The sequence below is a fragment of the Cervus canadensis genome, chromosome X (assembly GCF_019320065.1).
Source record: "Cervus canadensis isolate Bull #8, Minnesota chromosome X, ASM1932006v1, whole genome shotgun sequence".
Taxonomy (NCBI): Eukaryota; Metazoa; Chordata; class Mammalia; order Artiodactyla; family Cervidae; genus Cervus; species Cervus canadensis.
In genome coordinates this window covers 129,462,327-129,481,410 of record NC_057419.1, presented here as the reverse complement: position 1 = coordinate 129,481,410, position 19,084 = coordinate 129,462,327, and the positions used below count along the sequence as shown (strand labels likewise).

General features: G+C 46.7%; 2 protein-coding genes across 2 annotated transcripts; both read right to left on the bottom strand.

The window, feature by feature from the left end:
- Positions 1-1,366: 1,366 nt before the first annotated feature.
- Positions 1,367-1,850, bottom strand: LOC122435166 (60S acidic ribosomal protein P1-like). The gene has a single exon (XM_043459124.1). The coding sequence runs from the start codon at positions 1,749-1,751 to the stop codon at positions 1,407-1,409; it is 345 nt and encodes a 114-aa protein (XP_043315059.1). The 5' UTR covers positions 1,752-1,850; the 3' UTR covers positions 1,367-1,406.
- A 14,961-nt stretch (positions 1,851-16,811) lies between these two features.
- On the bottom strand, positions 16,812-18,836 carry SOWAHD (sosondowah ankyrin repeat domain family member D). Its single transcript, XM_043460026.1, has 2 exons — positions 18,821-18,836; positions 16,812-18,434 (listed from the first exon to the last, which is right to left on the bottom strand). The coding sequence occupies exon 2, from the start codon at positions 18,355-18,357 to the stop codon at positions 17,389-17,391; it is 969 nt and encodes a 322-aa protein (XP_043315961.1). The 5' UTR covers positions 18,358-18,434; positions 18,821-18,836; the 3' UTR covers positions 16,812-17,388.
- Positions 18,837-19,084: the final 248 nt, after the last annotated feature.

The following is a 19,084-nucleotide window of genomic DNA, read 5'->3' as shown; positions in this document are numbered from 1 at the left end:
AGAGAGCTCTGAGGAAATGTTTCAGAGAGATAAGGGAGGAGCCAGGATATATAGGAGAAAAAATGGGGGGAAATGTAGTCAAACATGAAAAGATTACTGCTATTCACACAAAAACATCTCAAGTTAATGATTTTAGCGCTTTTCTCTGTATGGGAAAATGCAGGTGTGGGCTATAAAAGTCATTTCTTAGATATGCATCTTAACTATCTAGGGCCAGTATCCAGTTTCTCTCTCTCCAGAATTCTCCTCAGGGTGCGCCGTCAAGGCATCTGCAGTGGCTGCTGGTTTGATGGCGGGCAACATTTTATTTACTAAAACTGCAGGTAACATTTTTTTGGTCCACATTACTGTAGTGCCTGGCACACAGTTAACACTGCATCAGTGGTAACTGTCATTACTATATCAGAGCACAGGAAGGGAAAAATGAGCACACATGCAGGTCAGTTCATAGATTTGATTGCAGGAAGTTGAACCAATTCTTTTTAGGTGGTTTCTATCTTTTTGATGAAATAGAAAATGAGGTTATCTACTGGGGGGCTACTTGCTAACATCTCTGGGGGGGTAGAAAAGCCACTCATTTGGCATTGACTAGAATACAGGACAGTCAATATCAACAGAGGGCCAACAGACTAGCAGCCACTTAAATAATCAAGACTTGCTTTTATTTTATTTTTGAAAAACTTTTTACTTTTTATTGGGGTATAGCCGATTAACAATATTGTGATGGTTTCAGATGAAAGCAAAGGGACTCAGCCATATATATACATGTATCCATTCACCTCCAAACTCCCCTCCCAGCCAAGCTGCCACATCAGTCAGTTCAGTTCAGTTCAGTCACTCAGTCATGTCCGACTCTTTGCGACCCCATGAATCGCTGCACGCCAGGCCTCCCTGTCCATCACAGACTCCCGGAGTTTACTCAAACTCATGTCCATCGAGTTGGTGATGCCATCCAACCATCTCATCCTCAGTCGTCCCCTTCTCCTCCTGCCCCCAATCTTTCCCAGCATCAGAGTCTTTTCCAATGAGTCAGCTCTTTGCATGAGGTGGCCAAAGTATTGGAGTTTCAGCTTCAGCATCAGTCCTTCCAGTGAACACCCAGGACTTATCTCCTTCAGGATGGACTGGTTGGATCTCCTTGTGATCCAAGGGCCTCTCAAGAGTCTTCTCCAACACCACAGCTCAAAAGCATCAATTTTTCGGCGCTCAGCTTTCTTCACAGTCCAACTCTCACATAACATTGAGCAATTCCCTGTGCTGTACAGTAGGTCCTTGTTGGGTTGAGAGGAAGTGATAGTTAAGGAGTTTGGGGTGGATATGTACACACTGTTACCAATTAAGACTTGCTTTTTTTTTTTTTTTTAGCAAACAGCTCAGCTTTTTATTGAATGTGTTACTAAAGAGGTTTAGTCAAAAAGACCAAAGCCCATGTCATCATCAGACTCTTCAGATTCTTCTTTCTTTGCTTCTACTTTCTTCTCCTCAGCTGGGGCAGCAGTGGTGGCTGGAGCAGGACCTCCTGCTGGTGCAGCCCCAGCTGCTGGGGCAGGTCCACCAGCCCCCGCATTGCAGATGAGGCTCCCAATGTTGACATTGGCCAAAGCCTTTGCAAACAAACCTGGCCAGAAAGGCTCAACATTTACACGGGCTGCTTTAATGAGGGCATTGATCTTTTCCTCTGTGACCGTCACCTCATCGTCGTGCAGAATGAGGGCAGAGTAGATGCAAGCGAGCTCCGAGACGGAGGCCATGGTGCGGGAGAGTGCTAGGTGGGGGCTGCCGGGCGGTGCTAGTCGCTGGATGAAGTGAGGGCCTCATCCCAAAACGGCCTTAGCTTCCTCGGAAGAACCAAGCACCTTAGCGGCAGCGGAGGAAAGAGCTAAGACTTGCTTTTAAATTAAAGTAAAAATGAAAACAGCAGAATGACTCCTCATTTTGTAGCCTAGGACTAAAACTTGTAGAGTCCAGGGAATTCCATGATGGTCCAGTGGTTAGGGGGCTTCCCAGGTGGCGCTAGTGGTAAAGAAGCTGCCTGCCAATGTGGGAGGCTTTAGAGATGCAGGTTCCATCCCCCCGGTTGGGAAGATCCCCTGGAGGGGGAAATGGCAACCCACTCCAGTATTCTTGCCTGGAGAATCCCATGGACAGAGGAGCCTGGTGGGCTATGGTCCATAGGATCACCAAGAGTTGGATAAGACTTTCACTGCTGTGGGCTTGAGTTCAATCCCTGGTTAGGGAACTAAGATCCTGCAAGCAGTGTAGTGTGACCAAAAACTAAAATAAATTTAGCTCAGTTATCTTTAAAAAAAATCTTGTAGAGTACATATTCAGAAGTATTTATCTGACTTTTTCCTGATCTAATATTTTTAATGAGCTTTATTTTTACAATAGTTTTAGATTTACAGAAAAGTTGAGAGGATAATATAAAGTTCATAGTTTATTCAGATTTTTTTAGTTTTTACCTAATTGCCCTTTTCTGCTCCAAGATCCTATCCAGGATACCACTTGCATATGGTAGTTATGTCTCAGCATGGACTCCTATACCAAGTTCACAGGACAAAAATCTCTGGAACTGACCAAGCCCCATAGCAACTGTTGCCACGAGCCTCTGGATCTAAACTGGCTAGTTCCCTGAGATTTTTATCCTATCACCTTGGTGCAGGGCTCTACACCTGTGACTTTGATATAGGGCTCCACACTTAGGCTCCTCTTGGCTGTGACAGTGTCTCAGACTCTCCTTGTTTTTGACGACTGTTGTTGAACCCAAGTGTGTGGGCCCAATGAAAAGGGAGGCCTAACAAGCCAAAATGTCTGAGTTTAAAGCAGAACTCCTTGCTTGGCAATAAAACTTTCTCTGCTCCAAACGCTGATGTTTTGGTTGGTTTGGCCTCACTATGTGTCAGGCTCATAAACTTGGGTTCAACAACATGACTTGACAGGTTGTTTTTGTTTTTGTTTTTTAATATTTTAAGTATTTGACTATTTTTGGTTGCACACAGGCTCTTTGTTGCTGTGTGAGGGCTTCTCTTGTTGCTGAGCATGGGCTATAGAGCTGCAAACAGGCATAGTTGCTCCACGGCATGTAGAATCTTCCCAGACCAGGGATCGAACCCATGTCCCCTGCATTGACAGGTGGATTCTTAACCACTGAACCACCAGGGAAATCCCCTACCTTGACAGTTTTGAGGAGTACTGGTTAAATATTTTGTAGGATGCCCCTCTATTGGATTTTGTTTGATGCTTTTCTCATTATGAGACTGGTTATAAGTTTTGGGGGAGGAAGATCACAGAGGTAAAGGGCTGTTCTTATCAGGTCATTTCAAGGATATGTACTCTCACCATGATTTATCACTGTTGATATTAACCTTGATCAACTGGCTGAAGCAGTGTTGATCAGGTTTCTCCACTGTACAGTTACTCTATTTTCCCCCTTTCCAACTGTACTCTTTGGAAGGAAGTCAGCACATGCAGGTCTCTTAAGAAGTGGGGAGTTATGCTCCCCTTCTTTAACTCTTCAAGGGTTGAGCATCTCCATAAATTATCTGAAATTTTTCTGCATGGGAGATTTGTTTCTTTTTCCCTATTTATTTATCCAACCATTTCTTTATATCAAGATGGACTTATGGATGCTTATTTTATACTTATGATATAATCCAATACTCCCCCAGCCCAGAACCAGCCATTTCTTCAAGGAAACAAGGAACCTTGATTCCTTTTATTGAAGAATGGTATTTAGAAACCACTATCTAGGCATTAGACATGTTCTATCTGAATAAACTTTAATTTGATCACAAATTTATTATCCTGGAGTAACATAGTTGTTTTTGGTATGAGTCAAGGTTCACCCAGAGAAGCAGGACCAGTAGGAGATAAATGTTAAGGGATACATTGTAAGAAATTGGCTTCTGCAATTATGAGGCCCAAAGAGGCAAACTGGGAATTCCCAGGGCAGGCCTTCAAGAAAGCAGACAGGACTTCACGGACACCGGCCGTTCACTGGCTGAAGTTGCTGTCTAACAGAAGAATTTCTCTTGAGGCTTTGCAACTGATTAAATCAGACCCACTCAGGTTATCAACAATAATCTCCTTTACTTCAAGTGAGATAACTATGGACTTTAATTACATCTGGAAAATACCTTGACTGAAACACCTAGATTAGTGTTTGAGTGACTGGGGACTGTAGCCTTGCCAAGTTGACATATCAAAAGACCATCAATCCAGGTGGACCTTATCTGTTGAATGTGTTCCATAAAGTACATTTTCTGGATGACTGAGAAGTATACCCTGATGAACCCCAGCTTTTAGACTGTTACTTATTTAGGAAGCATCATAAACTTCTCTGCCTTCTTCAGTGGAGATACTACACACGTTTGTCTGGTTGTAATGACCTAGGGCCCCTGTGTGAACACCATTTATCACACTGAACTGAGTATACAGGGATGCTTCAGGGACTGTGAGGCCTGGAAGGAGCCTTATCTCCACATCTGGGGATTCATTGCTCTAGTTCTTTTAGTCCCTCTATCAGCTTTCTATTTATATACTTTTTCCTCTTTTCCTTTCTGAAGGCTGCCCCTCCTCACTTCTCTTGCATTAACTCAATAACTCTGTGTGTGTTCTCACTGCTCTCAAATCTAAGAGGATATTTGTCTCTGGTTCTTCCTGTTTTTTTTTAATTATTTTTTAAGTAACAGCTTTATTAAGATATAATTCACAGACTATACAATTCACTCATTTAAAGTGTAGAGTTCAGTGCTTTTTAGTATATTTACAGATATGTGTAACCATTACCACAGTCAATTTTAGAACATTTTTGTCACCTTAAAAAGAAATTTCCAGTGCTCGCTTCGGCAGCACATATACTAAAAAAGAAATTTCCGATAGAAAGCCCGGAAACAAACCCACGTACTTATGGTCAATTAATCTATGACAAAGGAAGCAAGAAAATACAATGGGGAAAATACAGTCGCTTCAATAAGTGGTGCTGGGAATACTAGACAGCTACATGCAAACAAATTAAATTAGAACATTCTCTAACATCATATACAAAAAATAAACCCAAAATTAAAAAAAAATTCAAAATGGATTCAAGACATAAATGTAAGACTGGATAGTTTAAAACTCCTAAAGGAAAACATACACAGAACATTCTTTGACATAAATCACAGCAATATTTTTGGATCTGTCTCCTAGAGTAATGGAAATAAATTAAAAACAAAAATAAACAAATGAGATCCAATTAAACTTAAAAGCTTTTTCATAGCAAAGGAACCCATAAACAAAAGGAAAAGGAAAAGATAACCTATTGGCTGGGAGAAAATATTTGCAAATGATACTATTGACAAGAGATTAATTTACAAAAAATGCTAACAACTCATACAGTTTATATATATATAAAAAAAAAAAAACAACCAATGCAGGACTTCCCTGCTGGTCCAGTGGTTAAGACTCCATGCTCCCAATGCAGGACGTCTTGGTTCAATTCTTGGTCAGGGAACTATATCCCACATGCAACTAAAGATTCCACATGCTGCTACAAAGATCAAAGATCCCAAGTGCCACAACTAAGACCTGGCACAGCCAAATAAATAAATAAAAATATTTAAAAAACCCAGCCCAATCAAAAAATGGGCAGAAAACCTAAATAGACATTTCTCCAAAGAAGACATACAGATGACCAACAAGCACATGAAAAGATGCTCAATATCACTCATTTTTTAATTGTAGTTTGTAAAACAAAACTACAATGAGGTATCACCTCACACCAGTCAGAATGCCCATCATTAAAAAATCTACAGACAATAAATGCTGGAGAGGGTGTGGAGAAAAGGGAACCTTCCCGCACTGTTCGTGGGAATGCAAACTGGTGCAGCCACTGTGGAAAACAGTATGGAGGTTCATTTAAAAAGTAAAAATAGAGCTACCATATGATCCTGCAATCCCACTCCTGGGCATACATCCTGAGAAAACTCTAATTCGAATAGATACATGCACCCCAATTTTCATCACAGCACTATTTGCAATAATAAAGCAATCTAAATGTCCATCAATGGAGGAATGGATAAAGAAGTGGTACAGATATATATTGGAAAATTAGCTATAAAAAAGAACTAAATAATGCTATTTGCAGCAACATGGATGGACCTAGAGATTATCATATTAAGTATATCAGACAGAGAAAGACAAATATATTGCTTATATGTGGAATCTAAAAAAAAGATACAAATGAATTTATTAACAAAACAGAAATAGTCACAGACATAGAAAACAAACCAAAAAAGGATTAGGGAGAAAAAGAGGAATAGATGGAGAGAAATTAGGAGCTTGGGATAAACATATACACACTACTATATATAAAATAGATAATCAACAAGGACCTACTGTACAGCACAGGGAACTATATCCAATATCGTGTAATAACCTATAATGGGAAAGAATTCGAATGCAGGATCTTAGTTCCCCAACCAGGGATTGAATCCTTGCCTCCTATAGTGGAGGTGCAGAGTCTTAACCACTGGGCCCAGGGAAGTCCCAATAAAAAAATGATTAAGAAAATTTCCTACCCTTTAGCTATCACCCCCCTCTCATCCCTCATCCTCTTCAATGCTAGGCAACCATTAGTCTTCTTTCTGTCCCTATGGATTTGCCTATTCTGGACATTTCTTATTAATGGAACTATATAATACATGGTATTTTGTGACTGGCTTATTTCACTTAGCACATATTTTCAAGGATCATTCATATTATAGCAAGAATCAATTGTGGTTGAGTCACCAAGTCATGTCAGACTCTTTTTTGACCCCATGGACTGTAGCCTGCCAGGCTCCTTCTCTCCATGGAATTTTCCAGGCAAGAATCCTGGAGTGGGTTGCCATTTCCTTCTCCAGGGAGTCTTCTCAACCCAGGGATCAAAACCGGGTCTCCTGCATTGGCAGGCGAATTCTTTACCACTGAACCACCAGGGAAGCTGGCATGAATCAGTACTTCATCACTTTTCATGGCTGGATAAGATTCCATTGTATGACTACATCACATTTTGTTTGTCCTTTCCTCTGTTAATAGAAAACAGCATTCTTTTCATCTTTTGGTTATTATGAATAATACTGCTATGAACATTCACATATGTTTATATTTTCATGTCTCTTGGGTAGATACCTAGGAGTGGAATTGCTCAGTCATATGGTAAATAGGTTCTGGTACCAACTCAGTGGACATGAGTTTGAGCAAGCTCCGGGAGTTGGTGATGGACAGGGAAGCCTGGCGTGCTGCAGTCCATGGGGTAGCAAAGTCAGACACAGCTGAGCGATTTGAACTGACTGAACTGAGCAACAAACAATTTTCCAACACCAGCTGTGTTCTACAGTGCAACTCACTTCTGACTGTACACGTAGACAGCATCAAATTCTACAGGTCCAAGGTTCAATCCCACAAGACTGTCCCCGGCCCCACCCCTTCAGATGCTTGTCACAACCCCAGGCTCTCACTTGTGCTTCTGACTGACAGGCTACAGATGGGAACTTCCAACTACCACACCCCTTGGGTTTCACAGGCCAGTTGCAAGTGCAGGTTGTTACCTGTTCTTCTGATCGACTGGCTATAAATCAGAGATCCCCTGCTTGGGTTCGAGTCATTTGCTAGAGAGGCTCACAGAACTCTGAGAAACATCCTGTGTACTAGATCACTGGTTTATTATAAAATGATGTAACCCAGAAACAGCCAGATGGAAGAGGTGCAAAGGGCAAGGTATGAAGAACAGGTTAAGCGCTTCCATGCCCAATCTGAAGGCGCCATGTTCCCCAAATCTCCATGTGTTTAACCAATCTGGAAGCTCTCCAAAACCTGTCCTTCATTGGGCTTCCCTGGTGGCTCAGCAGTAAAGAATCTGCCTGCAATGCAGGAGACCCGGGTTGAATCCCTGGGCAGGAAAGATCCAGGGGAAGATCCCCTGGAGGAGAGCATGGCACTCCGGTATCCTTGCCTGGAGAATTCCCATAGACTGAGGAGCCTGGTGGGCTCCAGTTCATAGTGTCGCAAAAAGTCAGACACGACTGAAGTGACATAGCACACACGCACTAACAGAAGTTTCATTATATAAGCACGACTGATTAAATCACTGGCCAATAACTGATTCAACCTCCTGCCCCTCTCTCCTCTTGGAGGTTGGTGGGAGGGATGGTACTAAAAATTCCACCCCCTCCTTGCACCTTTGGTTCCCCTGGCAACCAGCCCCTAACCTTAGGTTACCTAAGGGCTTTCCCAAAAGTCACCTTTTAACATACAAAAGCCACCTTTATCTCTCTTATCATAGGAAATTCCAAGGGTTTTAGGAGCTCTGCACCAGGAATGGGGTTGAAGACTAAATACATGTTTCTTATCATAAATTATATTATTGCGTGAGTGCACGCTAAGTCACTTCAGTCATGTTTGACTCCTTGCAACCCCATAGACTGTAGCCCGCCAGACTCCTCTGTCCTTGGGATTCTCCAGGCAATACTGGAGTGGGCTGCTGTTTCCTTCTCTAGAGGATCTTCCTGACTCAGGGATTGAACCCAAGTCTCACATCTACCTGCATTGGCAGGCGGGTTCTTTACCACTTGCGCTACCTGGAAAGCCCCATAAATCACAATATTACATATAGTAATCTCATGTTTAACTTTTGAGGAAGTGGCATACTATTTTCCAAAGTGACTGTACCATTTTACATTCCTACCAGCAGAACACGAGGGTTCCAATTTTTCTATATCCTCACCAATGCTTGTTATGATCTTTTTTTTTTGTTGTTATGATCTTTTTGATTACAGTTACCCTCGTGGATGTGAAGTGGTATCTCATTCTGGATTTGACTTGCATTTCCCAAACAGCTAATGACGTTGAGCGCATTTTCCTGTGCTTGTTGGCATATCTCTGAGAAGTGTCTATTCAGGTGTTTGCCATTTTTTATATCAGGCTGTTTATATTTTTGTTGTTGAGTTGTAGGAGTTCTCTATATATTCTGGATACTAGGCTTCCCTGGTGGTTCAGGGGTAAAGAATCTACCTGCAATGCAGGAGCTACAGGAGGCACAGGTTCGATCCCTTGGTCAGGAAGATTCCCATGGAGAAGAGCATGGCAACCCACTCCAGTATTCTTGCCTGGAGAATCCCATGGACAGAGGAGCCTGGTGGGCTACAGTCTATGGGATTGCAAAGAGTCTGACACAACTAAAGCGACTTAGCACACACAGACCCTTATGAGATATATGGTTGCAAATATTTTCTCCTACTTTGTGGGTTGTTTTTTTACTTTTTGGTAGTTTCCTTTCAGGCCCCAAAGTTTTTAATTTTGATGAAGTTCGATTTATCTATTTCTTCTTTTGTGCCTTGTGCTTTTGAGGTCAAATCTATGATTCCATTGCCAATAGATACCTATTTATTGAGCACCTTCCATCTACCAGGAACGAGGGACAATGTGGTAATAAGACAGACTTGGTTCCTGCCCTCATGGGATTTAAGTCTAGTGGGGCAGAAGAGGGGCTTTCCAGGTGGCTCAGTAGTAAAGTATCTGCCTGCCAATGCAGGAGATGCAGGTTCAATCCCTGGGTTGGGAAGATCCCCTGGTGAAGGGAATGGCAACCCCCTCCAATATTCTTGCCTGGAAAATTTCATGGACAGAGGTACCTGGCAGGCTGCAGCCCTCAGGGTCACAAAGAGTTGGGCACAACGGAGCAGGGGAGATAGCAATCTAATAACTGCATGAATAACTTCTCAAGTGTGATAAGGATTAGCAAAGCTGCAGTTCTAATATAACCTGAGGGTCAGAGAAGACTTCCCCAAGGAGGTGACATTTAAACTGACATTTGAAGGGTGAGTAAGAGTAGACCAGGTGAAAGGGGGCAAGGAATAGAGGGTAGAATGATTCTAAACAGGGAACCACATATAGGAATTAGAGTTCAGGAGAACACAGCTCTTCTGAGGAACAGTGACTGTGTGGCTGGAGTAGAGTGGGGGTGGGTTGAGTGGGGAAAGAATGAAATGTCTTAGGGAGAGAATGTAAAGTGAAGAGAACTTTCCAGGACTTTAGCCTGGTAAGTGCCAGCAACTGAAGCCATAGGAAGTCATGGAAGACTAGAGAAGAGAGTTTCAAGGAGGAGGGAGTAGTCCACACAGGCCAGTGCTGTCAATAAATGATGGGCTTCCCTGGTGACTCAGTGGTAATCCACCTACCAATGCAGGATATGTGAGTTTGATCCCTGGGTCTGGAAGATCCCCTGGAGAAGGAAATGGCAACCCACTCCAGGATTCTTGCCTGGGAAATCCTATGGACAGAGAAGCCTGGTGGGCTACAATCCATGGGGTCACAAAAAGTTGGAAACAACTGAGCATGCACACACATGCATGCATGCCAAGAAGTGAACAAAGGTGAGGACTTGTATTTGGCAGCTGGGCCCTGATAGCTCAGTTGGTAAAGAATCCGCCTGCAGCACAGGAGGAGACCCTGGTTCGGGAAGATCCCCTGGAAAAGGGAAAGGCTACCCACTCCAGTATTCGCAGAGTAGGACACGACTGAGTGACTTTCACTTCACTTCAGGTCATTCTGGGAGACCTTTGTGGCAGAGGCAGAAGCCAGAATGCATAGGAGTGATTAAGAGGTGAGGAAGTGGAGGGACTTCCCTGGTGGTCCAGTGGTTAAGAATCTGCCTTGCAATGCAGGGGATCCCTGGTCAGGGAACTAAGATCCCACATGCCGCGGAGCAACTAAGCCCAAGTACAGTAACTACTGAGCCCATGTGCTCTGGAGCCTGCAGCTGTAAGGCAGCAAAAAAAAAAAAAAAAAAAAAAAAAGAGAGAGAGAGAGAGAAGGAGAGAGAGGTTAGGAAATGGAGATATGAAGGGAACATACCTTCCTTTGAAAAAGTTTGGCTGGGAAGTGTTCATCACCCAAAAAGCCTGGCTCCTAGTAGGTGGTCAGCAAGTGTTTATTGCACTAAACTAAACTGAGGGTGCTCTCCAAGATACAGAAGAGGGACAACTGATGGAATTAGGTTGTGGGAGGAGGCAGGCTTGAGAGCATGCATTACATCTTGAGAGGAGACAGGCATGCTCCTTCCGTTCATTTTAATGAAAAGCGAAGACAGGCTGGGTGTGGAATGCAGGGTATGTTGGCTGGGATAGGAGGGGGCATTTCTGTAGATAACAGGGTCAGGAGATGAGCAATTTGTATGCTTTTATTCTCTTCAGAGGATTTCAGGTTTAACTCTAAGTCCAGTTTATGACTTTATCTGGAAATAATAGCTAATCTGTTTAATAGTTGGTGGGCAATTACTAAGTTGCTGCTTTGCCTTCTATGGGCTGAGAACAAGGTAAGTCGGCTTGTTTTGATTGTGTCTAAAGTAAAAGTGGGTAGGTGGTGAACAACATCAGCAGAGGAACCAATACCTCCTTTGAGGAGCAGCCACTCATCTAGTACAAAAGGAAAATAATCTGCAATCATGGACACATTTTGGTGGTGGGACAATGCAGGTCACCACTGGAACCTGCTGAGTACCTTTCAATTTTTCCAAATGAGAATTTGTTAGTAAATTTTTTTTTCCTTTTAAAAAATATTTATTGATTGATATGTCTTCATCTGGTCTTAGTGGCACCATGTGGGATCTTACTTCCCTGACCAAGGACTGAACCTGTGTTCCCTGCATTGGAAGGCATATTCTTAACCACTGGACCACCACCAAGGAAGTCTCCTAATAAATTCTTTAATAAATTTGTTAATAAATACATTTACTGTTATTTCTTTTTTCTTATGTGTCCTGCAGATTGCTAGGTGTTGTGCATGTGTTTTCTCGAATCATCGGAACATCCCTGCAAGAGAGCCTGTATTGGTCCCATGTTACTGCTGAGGAAACTACAGCTCAGAGAGGTGAGTGATTTGTTCAAGGTCACTAATCAGTAGCAGGTTTGGAAGCCAGGTTAGGCTGAGTGCTTTCCACCACGCCAGCACTTTTGACAATTTTGCTCCAGGGGCCACTGTGCGCCCTCCACTGGTCTAAGATGGATGCACGGGGTGGGGAGGTGAGGTCCAACCCAGATTCACCTCACTAGCTCCTCACTTGTCAGTTTTACATCTGGGGCTCTGAGATGAGCTTCATTTGAGCAAAGGCTGCGTGTGTGCTAAGTCTCTTCAGTTGTGTCCGACTCTTAGGGACCCCATGGACTGTAGCCCGCCAGGCTCTTCTGTCCATGGGATTCCCCAGGCAAGAATACTGGAGTGGGTTGCTATTTCCTTCTCCAGGGGATCTTCCCCACCCCAGGATTGAACCTACGCCTCCTGCATCTCTTGCATTGGCAGGCAGGTTCTTTACCACTAGCGCCACCTGGGAAGCCCCGAGCAAGGGCTATGGAGAAGAAAAAAAGTCTGAAGGCTACTGCCTTCCACAGGGGTCTCTGAACTTCCCAGCAGAAGACTGGCTTTCCTTGAAGCGTTTCTTCTGAAAGACACTGCTTGAATGATGTGTTTTCCCCCACTTGTCTCCCCTGACACATCTATCCTCCACGGGACTGTAAGAGTGATTTTTCTAAAATCCCATCCTGTTACTCCTCTGCTTAGAAACCTATGGCTCCCAGCTACTTCGAGGTTAAAATTCTCTGTTCCTCTTTTAGCATGACCTTGAAGACCCTTCATGACCTGGACCCCCATCTACTTCTTCTCCAGAGTTGCTGTTAATTACGCCCCAACTCCCACCTTCCTGCCATACTGGCTGACTTAACAGCTCCTGCTACTCGCTCTGTGCACTGATACATACTCCAGTGGCCCTGCCAGGAGGCTGCTCCCCTGTCTCCACTGACATACTTCCGCTCACCCCTCCAGCCTCAGATCAGGTATGATCTTCCTCCCCAAAGCCTTTCCTGCACCTTTTGGCCTGGGTTAGGCCCCATCCTCTGTGCAGGATCCCTTCCTCCAACCCTGATGCTTACCTGGTTACAGCCCTGCTTCGGTCTCGTTTTCTTGTCCATCTGTCCCACTCGAATGCAGATTTGCATCATCTGCTTAACTCTGCTTTGCTCCCCTGGAAAGAAGTTTCTCAGGGAATTTGTTCTTTCTCTTGGGGTGAGCATACCAGAAATGCCAATGGCTTGATGTGAGGCATGTGGAGTTTTCAGCATGGGAGTTTGTCCCCTGCAGCCAAACCTCAATTTTACATGGAGGAGGTAGGCTAAGCAACATCACATGATGAAAAAAAATTTGTGGGAAGAATAGCTGACGATAGGAAAAAACTCTAGAAAGCTGCTTTCAAATCTTCCAGCTGACTTGGTTTTCATTCTGGACAGAACAGGGCAGATGCTTGTCTTAGGTCCCTGAATCTGCTTATAGTTAAGATTCTGAGGTTCAGACTTTTCCTATGAAGAAGGGACTACTGTTAGAAGTGTCCTTTGGATGTGGGGCAAAGGCACATGCCAATCTTCTTTCTAAGCCCTGTGGCAGGAAGGGAAGGCCTTCACCCTGCCAGCCTTCACCAAGCCCAACCCACTTGGGAGAGGCTGTGAAGCACAAACCACCATCCTGCATCAGTTAACCAATTTGCATCTAGAAAATGGGCATGGGGGTGGAGGAGGGTTATACCAGGTGCCCATGCCAAATGCCACAAGCCAGGAGATGCTTGCCCTTCCACTGTAAACATCAAAGAAGTTCATTTACATTTTTTCTTTTTCTTTGGCTGTGCCACACAGCTTGTAAAATCTTAGTACCCCGACCAAGGATCAAACCCAGGACCCTGCAGTGAAAGCACTGAGTTCTAATCACTGGACCACCAGGGAAGTCCCAAAGAAGTTCATTTAGAAGATGAAAAATTAACACATATATATGGAATCTAGAAAGGTGATACTAATGAACCTATTTGCAGGACAGCAATGGAGACGCAGACATAGAGAACAGACATGTGGACACGGTGGGGGAAGGAGAGGGTGGGAAGAATGGAGAGAGTAGTATGGAAACATATACATTACCACATGTAAAATAGATAGCCAGTGGGAATTTGCTGTATTACACAGGGAGCTCAAACTGGTGTTCTGTGACAACCTAGAAGAGTGAGATCGAGAGGAAGGTTCAAGAGGGAGGGGACATATGTATACGTATGACTGATTCATGTTGATGTATGGCAGAAACCATCACAATATTGTAAAGTAATTATCCTCCAATTAAAAATAAATAATTATTTTTTAAAAAAGAAATGCTACATTCAGAAGAACTATACATAAAAGGTCTTAATGACCCAGATAACCACTATGGTGTGATCACTCACCTAGAGTCAGACATCCTGGAGTGTGAAGTCAAGTGGGCCTTAGGAAGCATTATTTTGAACAAAGCTAATGGAGGTGACAGAATTCCATCAGAGCTGTTTAAAATCCTAAAAGATGATGCTGTGAAAGTGCTGCAACTCAATATGCCAGCAAAATTGGAAAACTCAGCAATGGCCACAGGACTAGAAAAAGTTAGTTTTCATTCCAATTCCAAAGAAAGGCAATGTGAAAGAATGTTCAAACTACAGTACAATGTGCTCATTTCACATGCTAGCAAGGTGATGCTCAAAATGCTCCAAGCTAGGCTTCAACAGCATGTGAACTGAGAACTTCCAGATGTACAAGCTAGATTTGGAAAAGGTGGAGGAATCAGAGATTAAATTGCCAACATCGGTTGGATCATAGAAAAAGCAAGGAATTCCAAAAAAACTTCTGCTTCATTGACTATGCTAAAGCCTTTGGCTGTGTGGATCACAACAAACTGTGGAAAATTCTTAAAGAGATGGGAATACTAGACCACCTTACCTGTCTCCTGAAAAATCTGTCTGCAGGACAAGAAGCAACAGTTAGAACCCGACATGGAACAACCGGACTGGTTCCAAATTGGGAAAGGAGTACGTCAAGCTTGCATATTGTCACCCTGCTTATTTAACTTACATGCAGAGTACATCATGTGAAATGCCAGGCTGGATGAATTCCAAGCTGGAATCAAGATTACTGAGAGAAATACCAGCAACCTCAGATATGCAGATGATCCCACTCCAATGGCAGAGAGTGAAGAGGAACTATAGAGCCTCTGGATGAGGGTGAAAGAGGAGAGTGAAAAAGCTGGCTTAAAACTCACATTCAGAAAACTAAGATGATAGCATCTGGTCCCATCACTTCATGGCAAATAGATGGGGAAAAAGTGGAAAGTGACAGATTTTATTTTCTTGGGCTCCAAAATCACTGCGTATGGTGACTACAGCCACGAAATTAAAAGATGCTTGCTCCTTTGCCAACAAAGTTTCGTATAGTCAAAGCTATGGTTTTTCCAGTAGTCATGTACAGATGTGAGAGTTGGACCATAAAGAAGGCTGAGCGCTGAAGAACTGATGCTTTCAAATTGTGGTGCTGGAGAAAACTTGACAGTCCCTTAGATAGCAAGGAGATCAAACCAATCAATCCTAAAGGAAATCAACCTTGAATAGTCACTGCAAGTAATTCATTGGAAGGACTGATGCTGAAGCTGAAGCTCCAATACTTTGGCCACCTGATGGAAGAGTCAACTCATTGGAAAAGACCCTGATGCTGGGAAAGATTGAAGGCAGGAGGAGAAGGGAGTGACAGGGATGAGATGATTGGATAGCATCACCGAGTCAACAGACAGGCGTTTGAGCAATCTCTGGGAGACAGTGAAGGGCAGAGAAGCCTAGTGTTCTGCAATCCATGGGGTTGCAAAGAGTTGGACACAACTTAGTGATTGAACAATAGCAACGTTGTGTAAATATGTTTAAGGTATGGTTACTAGAGACATGGGGCAGACTGAGAATAAATAGGAAGGATTTGGATCATTTCATGGATATGAGTCTAATGGGTTATTAAGGGCAGGTGGGAATGTTTTGAGCTGAGAAGGGGCAAACAGGCCTGCCAAGCAGAGATGAAAACCTGGATGGATGAGCTCAGGGTGGTGTCTCTGGGCTGTGTGGGGTGGTGACTCAGTTCCTCCCTGGCCTTCAAGGACTGGGATGGGAGGGCTAAGGACATAGCAGTCCATTGCAAGGGCCACCCAAGCCTCCAGGGATACAGTGCTATTTCAAAAGTCTGCTGTTCTCAGAGGCAGCATGGATTTCCAGCCACCCACTACTTCTCCGTCCATTCAGCTCAATCAAGCAACCTTCCTGTATTCTACTCAATTCACAGTATTTCTAAATGGGAGCAATTTTCCAAACTACAACTTATATATCAAATAAAATCAAAAGAAACCCACAATGCTGATGATTAAAGCCCTCTCTTGGAGAAAAGTGCCAAGGGGTGTGTCTCATTGGAGGGCAGAAGTCAAGGTTAATTGCATGACTCACCAGGAAATATTAGAAAAAAATATTTGGAAGCTTTTTCCTTTTACCTCCCCTCTGCTCCCTTCATGGAGAAGGAAATGGCAACCCACTCCAGTATTCTGGCCTGGAGGATTCCATGGGCTGAGAAGCCTGGCAGGCTATAGTCCACGGAGTCGCAAAGAGTTGGACACGACTGAGCAACACATGCACACACGCACACACACAGCTCCCTGCAGACAGCTCCTCCGGACTGAGACTGACAGGAGGCCAGACCTAGATGCCAAAGAGCCTGGGAGACAGGTAAACAGTGTGTCTCTACTCAGAGCCAAGGTGAAAGGAGCTCCTTTGGTGCACAGCTTGGCCATTTTCTCTGGGAGTGAGGTCCAGAGTCTGTTCTGGATCGCTAGCTCACGGCCGCGGGTTGGTGACCTTCTCCCTGCAAACACAGGGAGCTTCTCCCTTGGTGGTTAATGAAAAAAAAAAAAAAGTCACTCAAATGACAGCTTTGTCATGTGAAAGGAAAACATTCCATTTTAATATGCTAAAGAAGTCACTGGGGATACATTAGAAAGGGTCCCCTACCAGTAAGCCCTGCTTGTCTATGGAGCAGGTTGACAAGGGCTGGTTCATCCCCCAAAATAACTTATAATAGCTAAGTCAGGCCTGCAGTTAGACTTCCTCTGGATCACTGGCTTACAGTCTTATCTCATTCTTCTAACAAATGTTTCCTAATAAACCCAGAGCTTCTGCCTGCCAAGAAATGGCTACTGGAAGCGTAACTTTCCTTGTCCCGGAGCTTCTGCACCGAACGCCTAAATCCTGTAGTTTGGGGTCTCGGCACCAGGACCGCTTGGTGCCTGGTTCCAGCGGCTCCTGGCCGGTGCAGTAGGAGACCTCCGACAGGTGCCTGAGAACCACCCCGAGGGGGTCTGCTCCTGGCAGGCCCAGCGCCCGTGGCTGCGGCTCGAGCCGAGTCCCGGGCGCCTCCCAATCGGGGGTGGGGGGTGGGAGGACACGGGACCACCCGGGACAGAGGCCTCGCCGCAGCGTCGGGGTCCCTCCACGCTCTCCAGTCTCCGTCGCCTTCAACGGTCCTGGAAGAAGGGGAACATATGGCGGAGCAGGCCTTGAATTTGCGCCACCCGGCTGCCCACGGAGTCTTTCCCCTTGGCTGGCGCCGCCGCCGCTCTGGCCGTCTTCTCCACGACCTGCGCGCCCACTGCGCTCGGGGCGCGTTTCAGTGTCCACGCGGCGCCGCCGCCGCTGCTGCTATTGTTGTTGGCGTTGTTACGGTCCCGGTCTCGGCCGCCTGCCGTCTCCCAGTCCTCGGCCCCCGACAGCTCCCGCAGGCTCCAGGGCGCGTCGGGCCTCAGGTAGTGACAGGCCCGGTGGCCGCTGTGGTCGCGGCGCGTGGGGTCAGCCCCCAAGGCGCCCACCAGCACCTTGATGACCATCTCGTGGCCCTGCAGGGCCGCCAGGTGGAGGGGCGTGAGGCCGCCGCTACCCGGGGCGCTCACGTCGAGCCGCAGCCCCCGGCGCTGGGCGAAGTCGTGCACTAGGATGAGTTCCTCGTGGCGCCCGTGCTTGGCCAGCCAGTGCAGCACCGAGTAGCCCGTGATGGGGTCGCCCCGCAGCAGCAGCCCCGGCTCGGCTTCCAGCAGCTCCTGCAGCGCCTCAAAGCGGCCTTCGGCGGCCGCCAGTATCCACGCGTGCTCCCGGGGCTCCAGGCACAGCCCGCTACCGCCCGGTCCGTTCGGCCCGCCCGGGGACTGCTCCTCCGGGCGCTCCTCCGACAACCACCCGGCGGGAGCCGCCCCCTGCAGCCCCAGCTGCTCCAGCCGCGCTCCCCGCCGGCGCGCCGAGCCTGTTCCCGAGGGCATCAGCGCGCCAAGGAAAGGGGGCTCCCCGGAGGCGGTGGTGTTGCCCCGGTACCTGCCCAGGTTGCCGGCGTCCACTCTCGAGGGGCGGGGCTGCGGGGCGTTCCTCGAGCTCAGCTTGGTTGATGCGAAGGAGGCCTTGGGGGCCGGCTTGGCGGCCCCTCGGGGCTCGGCCATGGTCCGGCCGCCACGGCGGTCCCAATGTCTAGCGTCGGCTGCCCTTCCCGGGCCCCACCGAGAGGAACTGGCGCTGGCTTTGGGGAAGGAAGCGACTTGAGCAATTGAGCTCGGAGGGAGGGAGCGAAGGAGGGGAGGAGAGGAAGGGAGAGCGCAAGCGAGCCGAGGGAGGGCCCGGGCGCTGGGTCGGGGGGGGGGGTGGGGGCGACGCGGAGGGGTGGGAGCTCCGGCCCGGCCCCTAGGGCGAGCCCCTCTCCAGCGCCCGGGGTGCAGCCGCCGCCTCCGTTCCCCCAGGTTTCGGGCGGCCCCGCCCCAAACGGCCAGGTGAGCTGGTGGCCCCGCCTCCCGCCGGGCGAGGGCCACCGTGCTGCGGCCGAGGGGGCGGGCTGCGAGCGGGCTCCGAGCGCCGCCCGGAGCCGTCCGGCGGCCCCAGACCCCGGGTTCTCTGCATCCCCACAGCTACCGGGGTGAAGAGGATCCAGGGAACTCCCTCGCCGGCGAACTGAGCTCGGCTTCCAGCCAAGGCCTCCGGGAGCGTGCTCCTTAAGGCTCCGCGGGCGCTCGCTCCCCGCCCCTTCCTTCGCCCTTCCCTCTTATCTCCTAAGAAGTCTCCGTGCACTTGGTCCCGGAGCCGCCTTCGTCCCGCGCCTCGCATTCGGGGAGGTGGCCTGGCTGCCCCGTGTGACTAGGGTTCCCTTGCACTCCCCTTTTGTGCCGTGACCCTTCC

Excerpts from the sequence above, each read along its gene's own strand:
- LOC122435166 (XM_043459124.1), bottom strand. The coding sequence starts at position 1,751 with ATGGCCTCCGTCTCGGAGCTCGCTTGCATCTACTCTGCCCTCATTCTG.
- SOWAHD (XM_043460026.1), bottom strand. The coding sequence starts at position 18,357 with ATGGCCGAGCCCCGAGGGGCCGCCAAGCCGGCCCCCAAGGCCTCCTTC.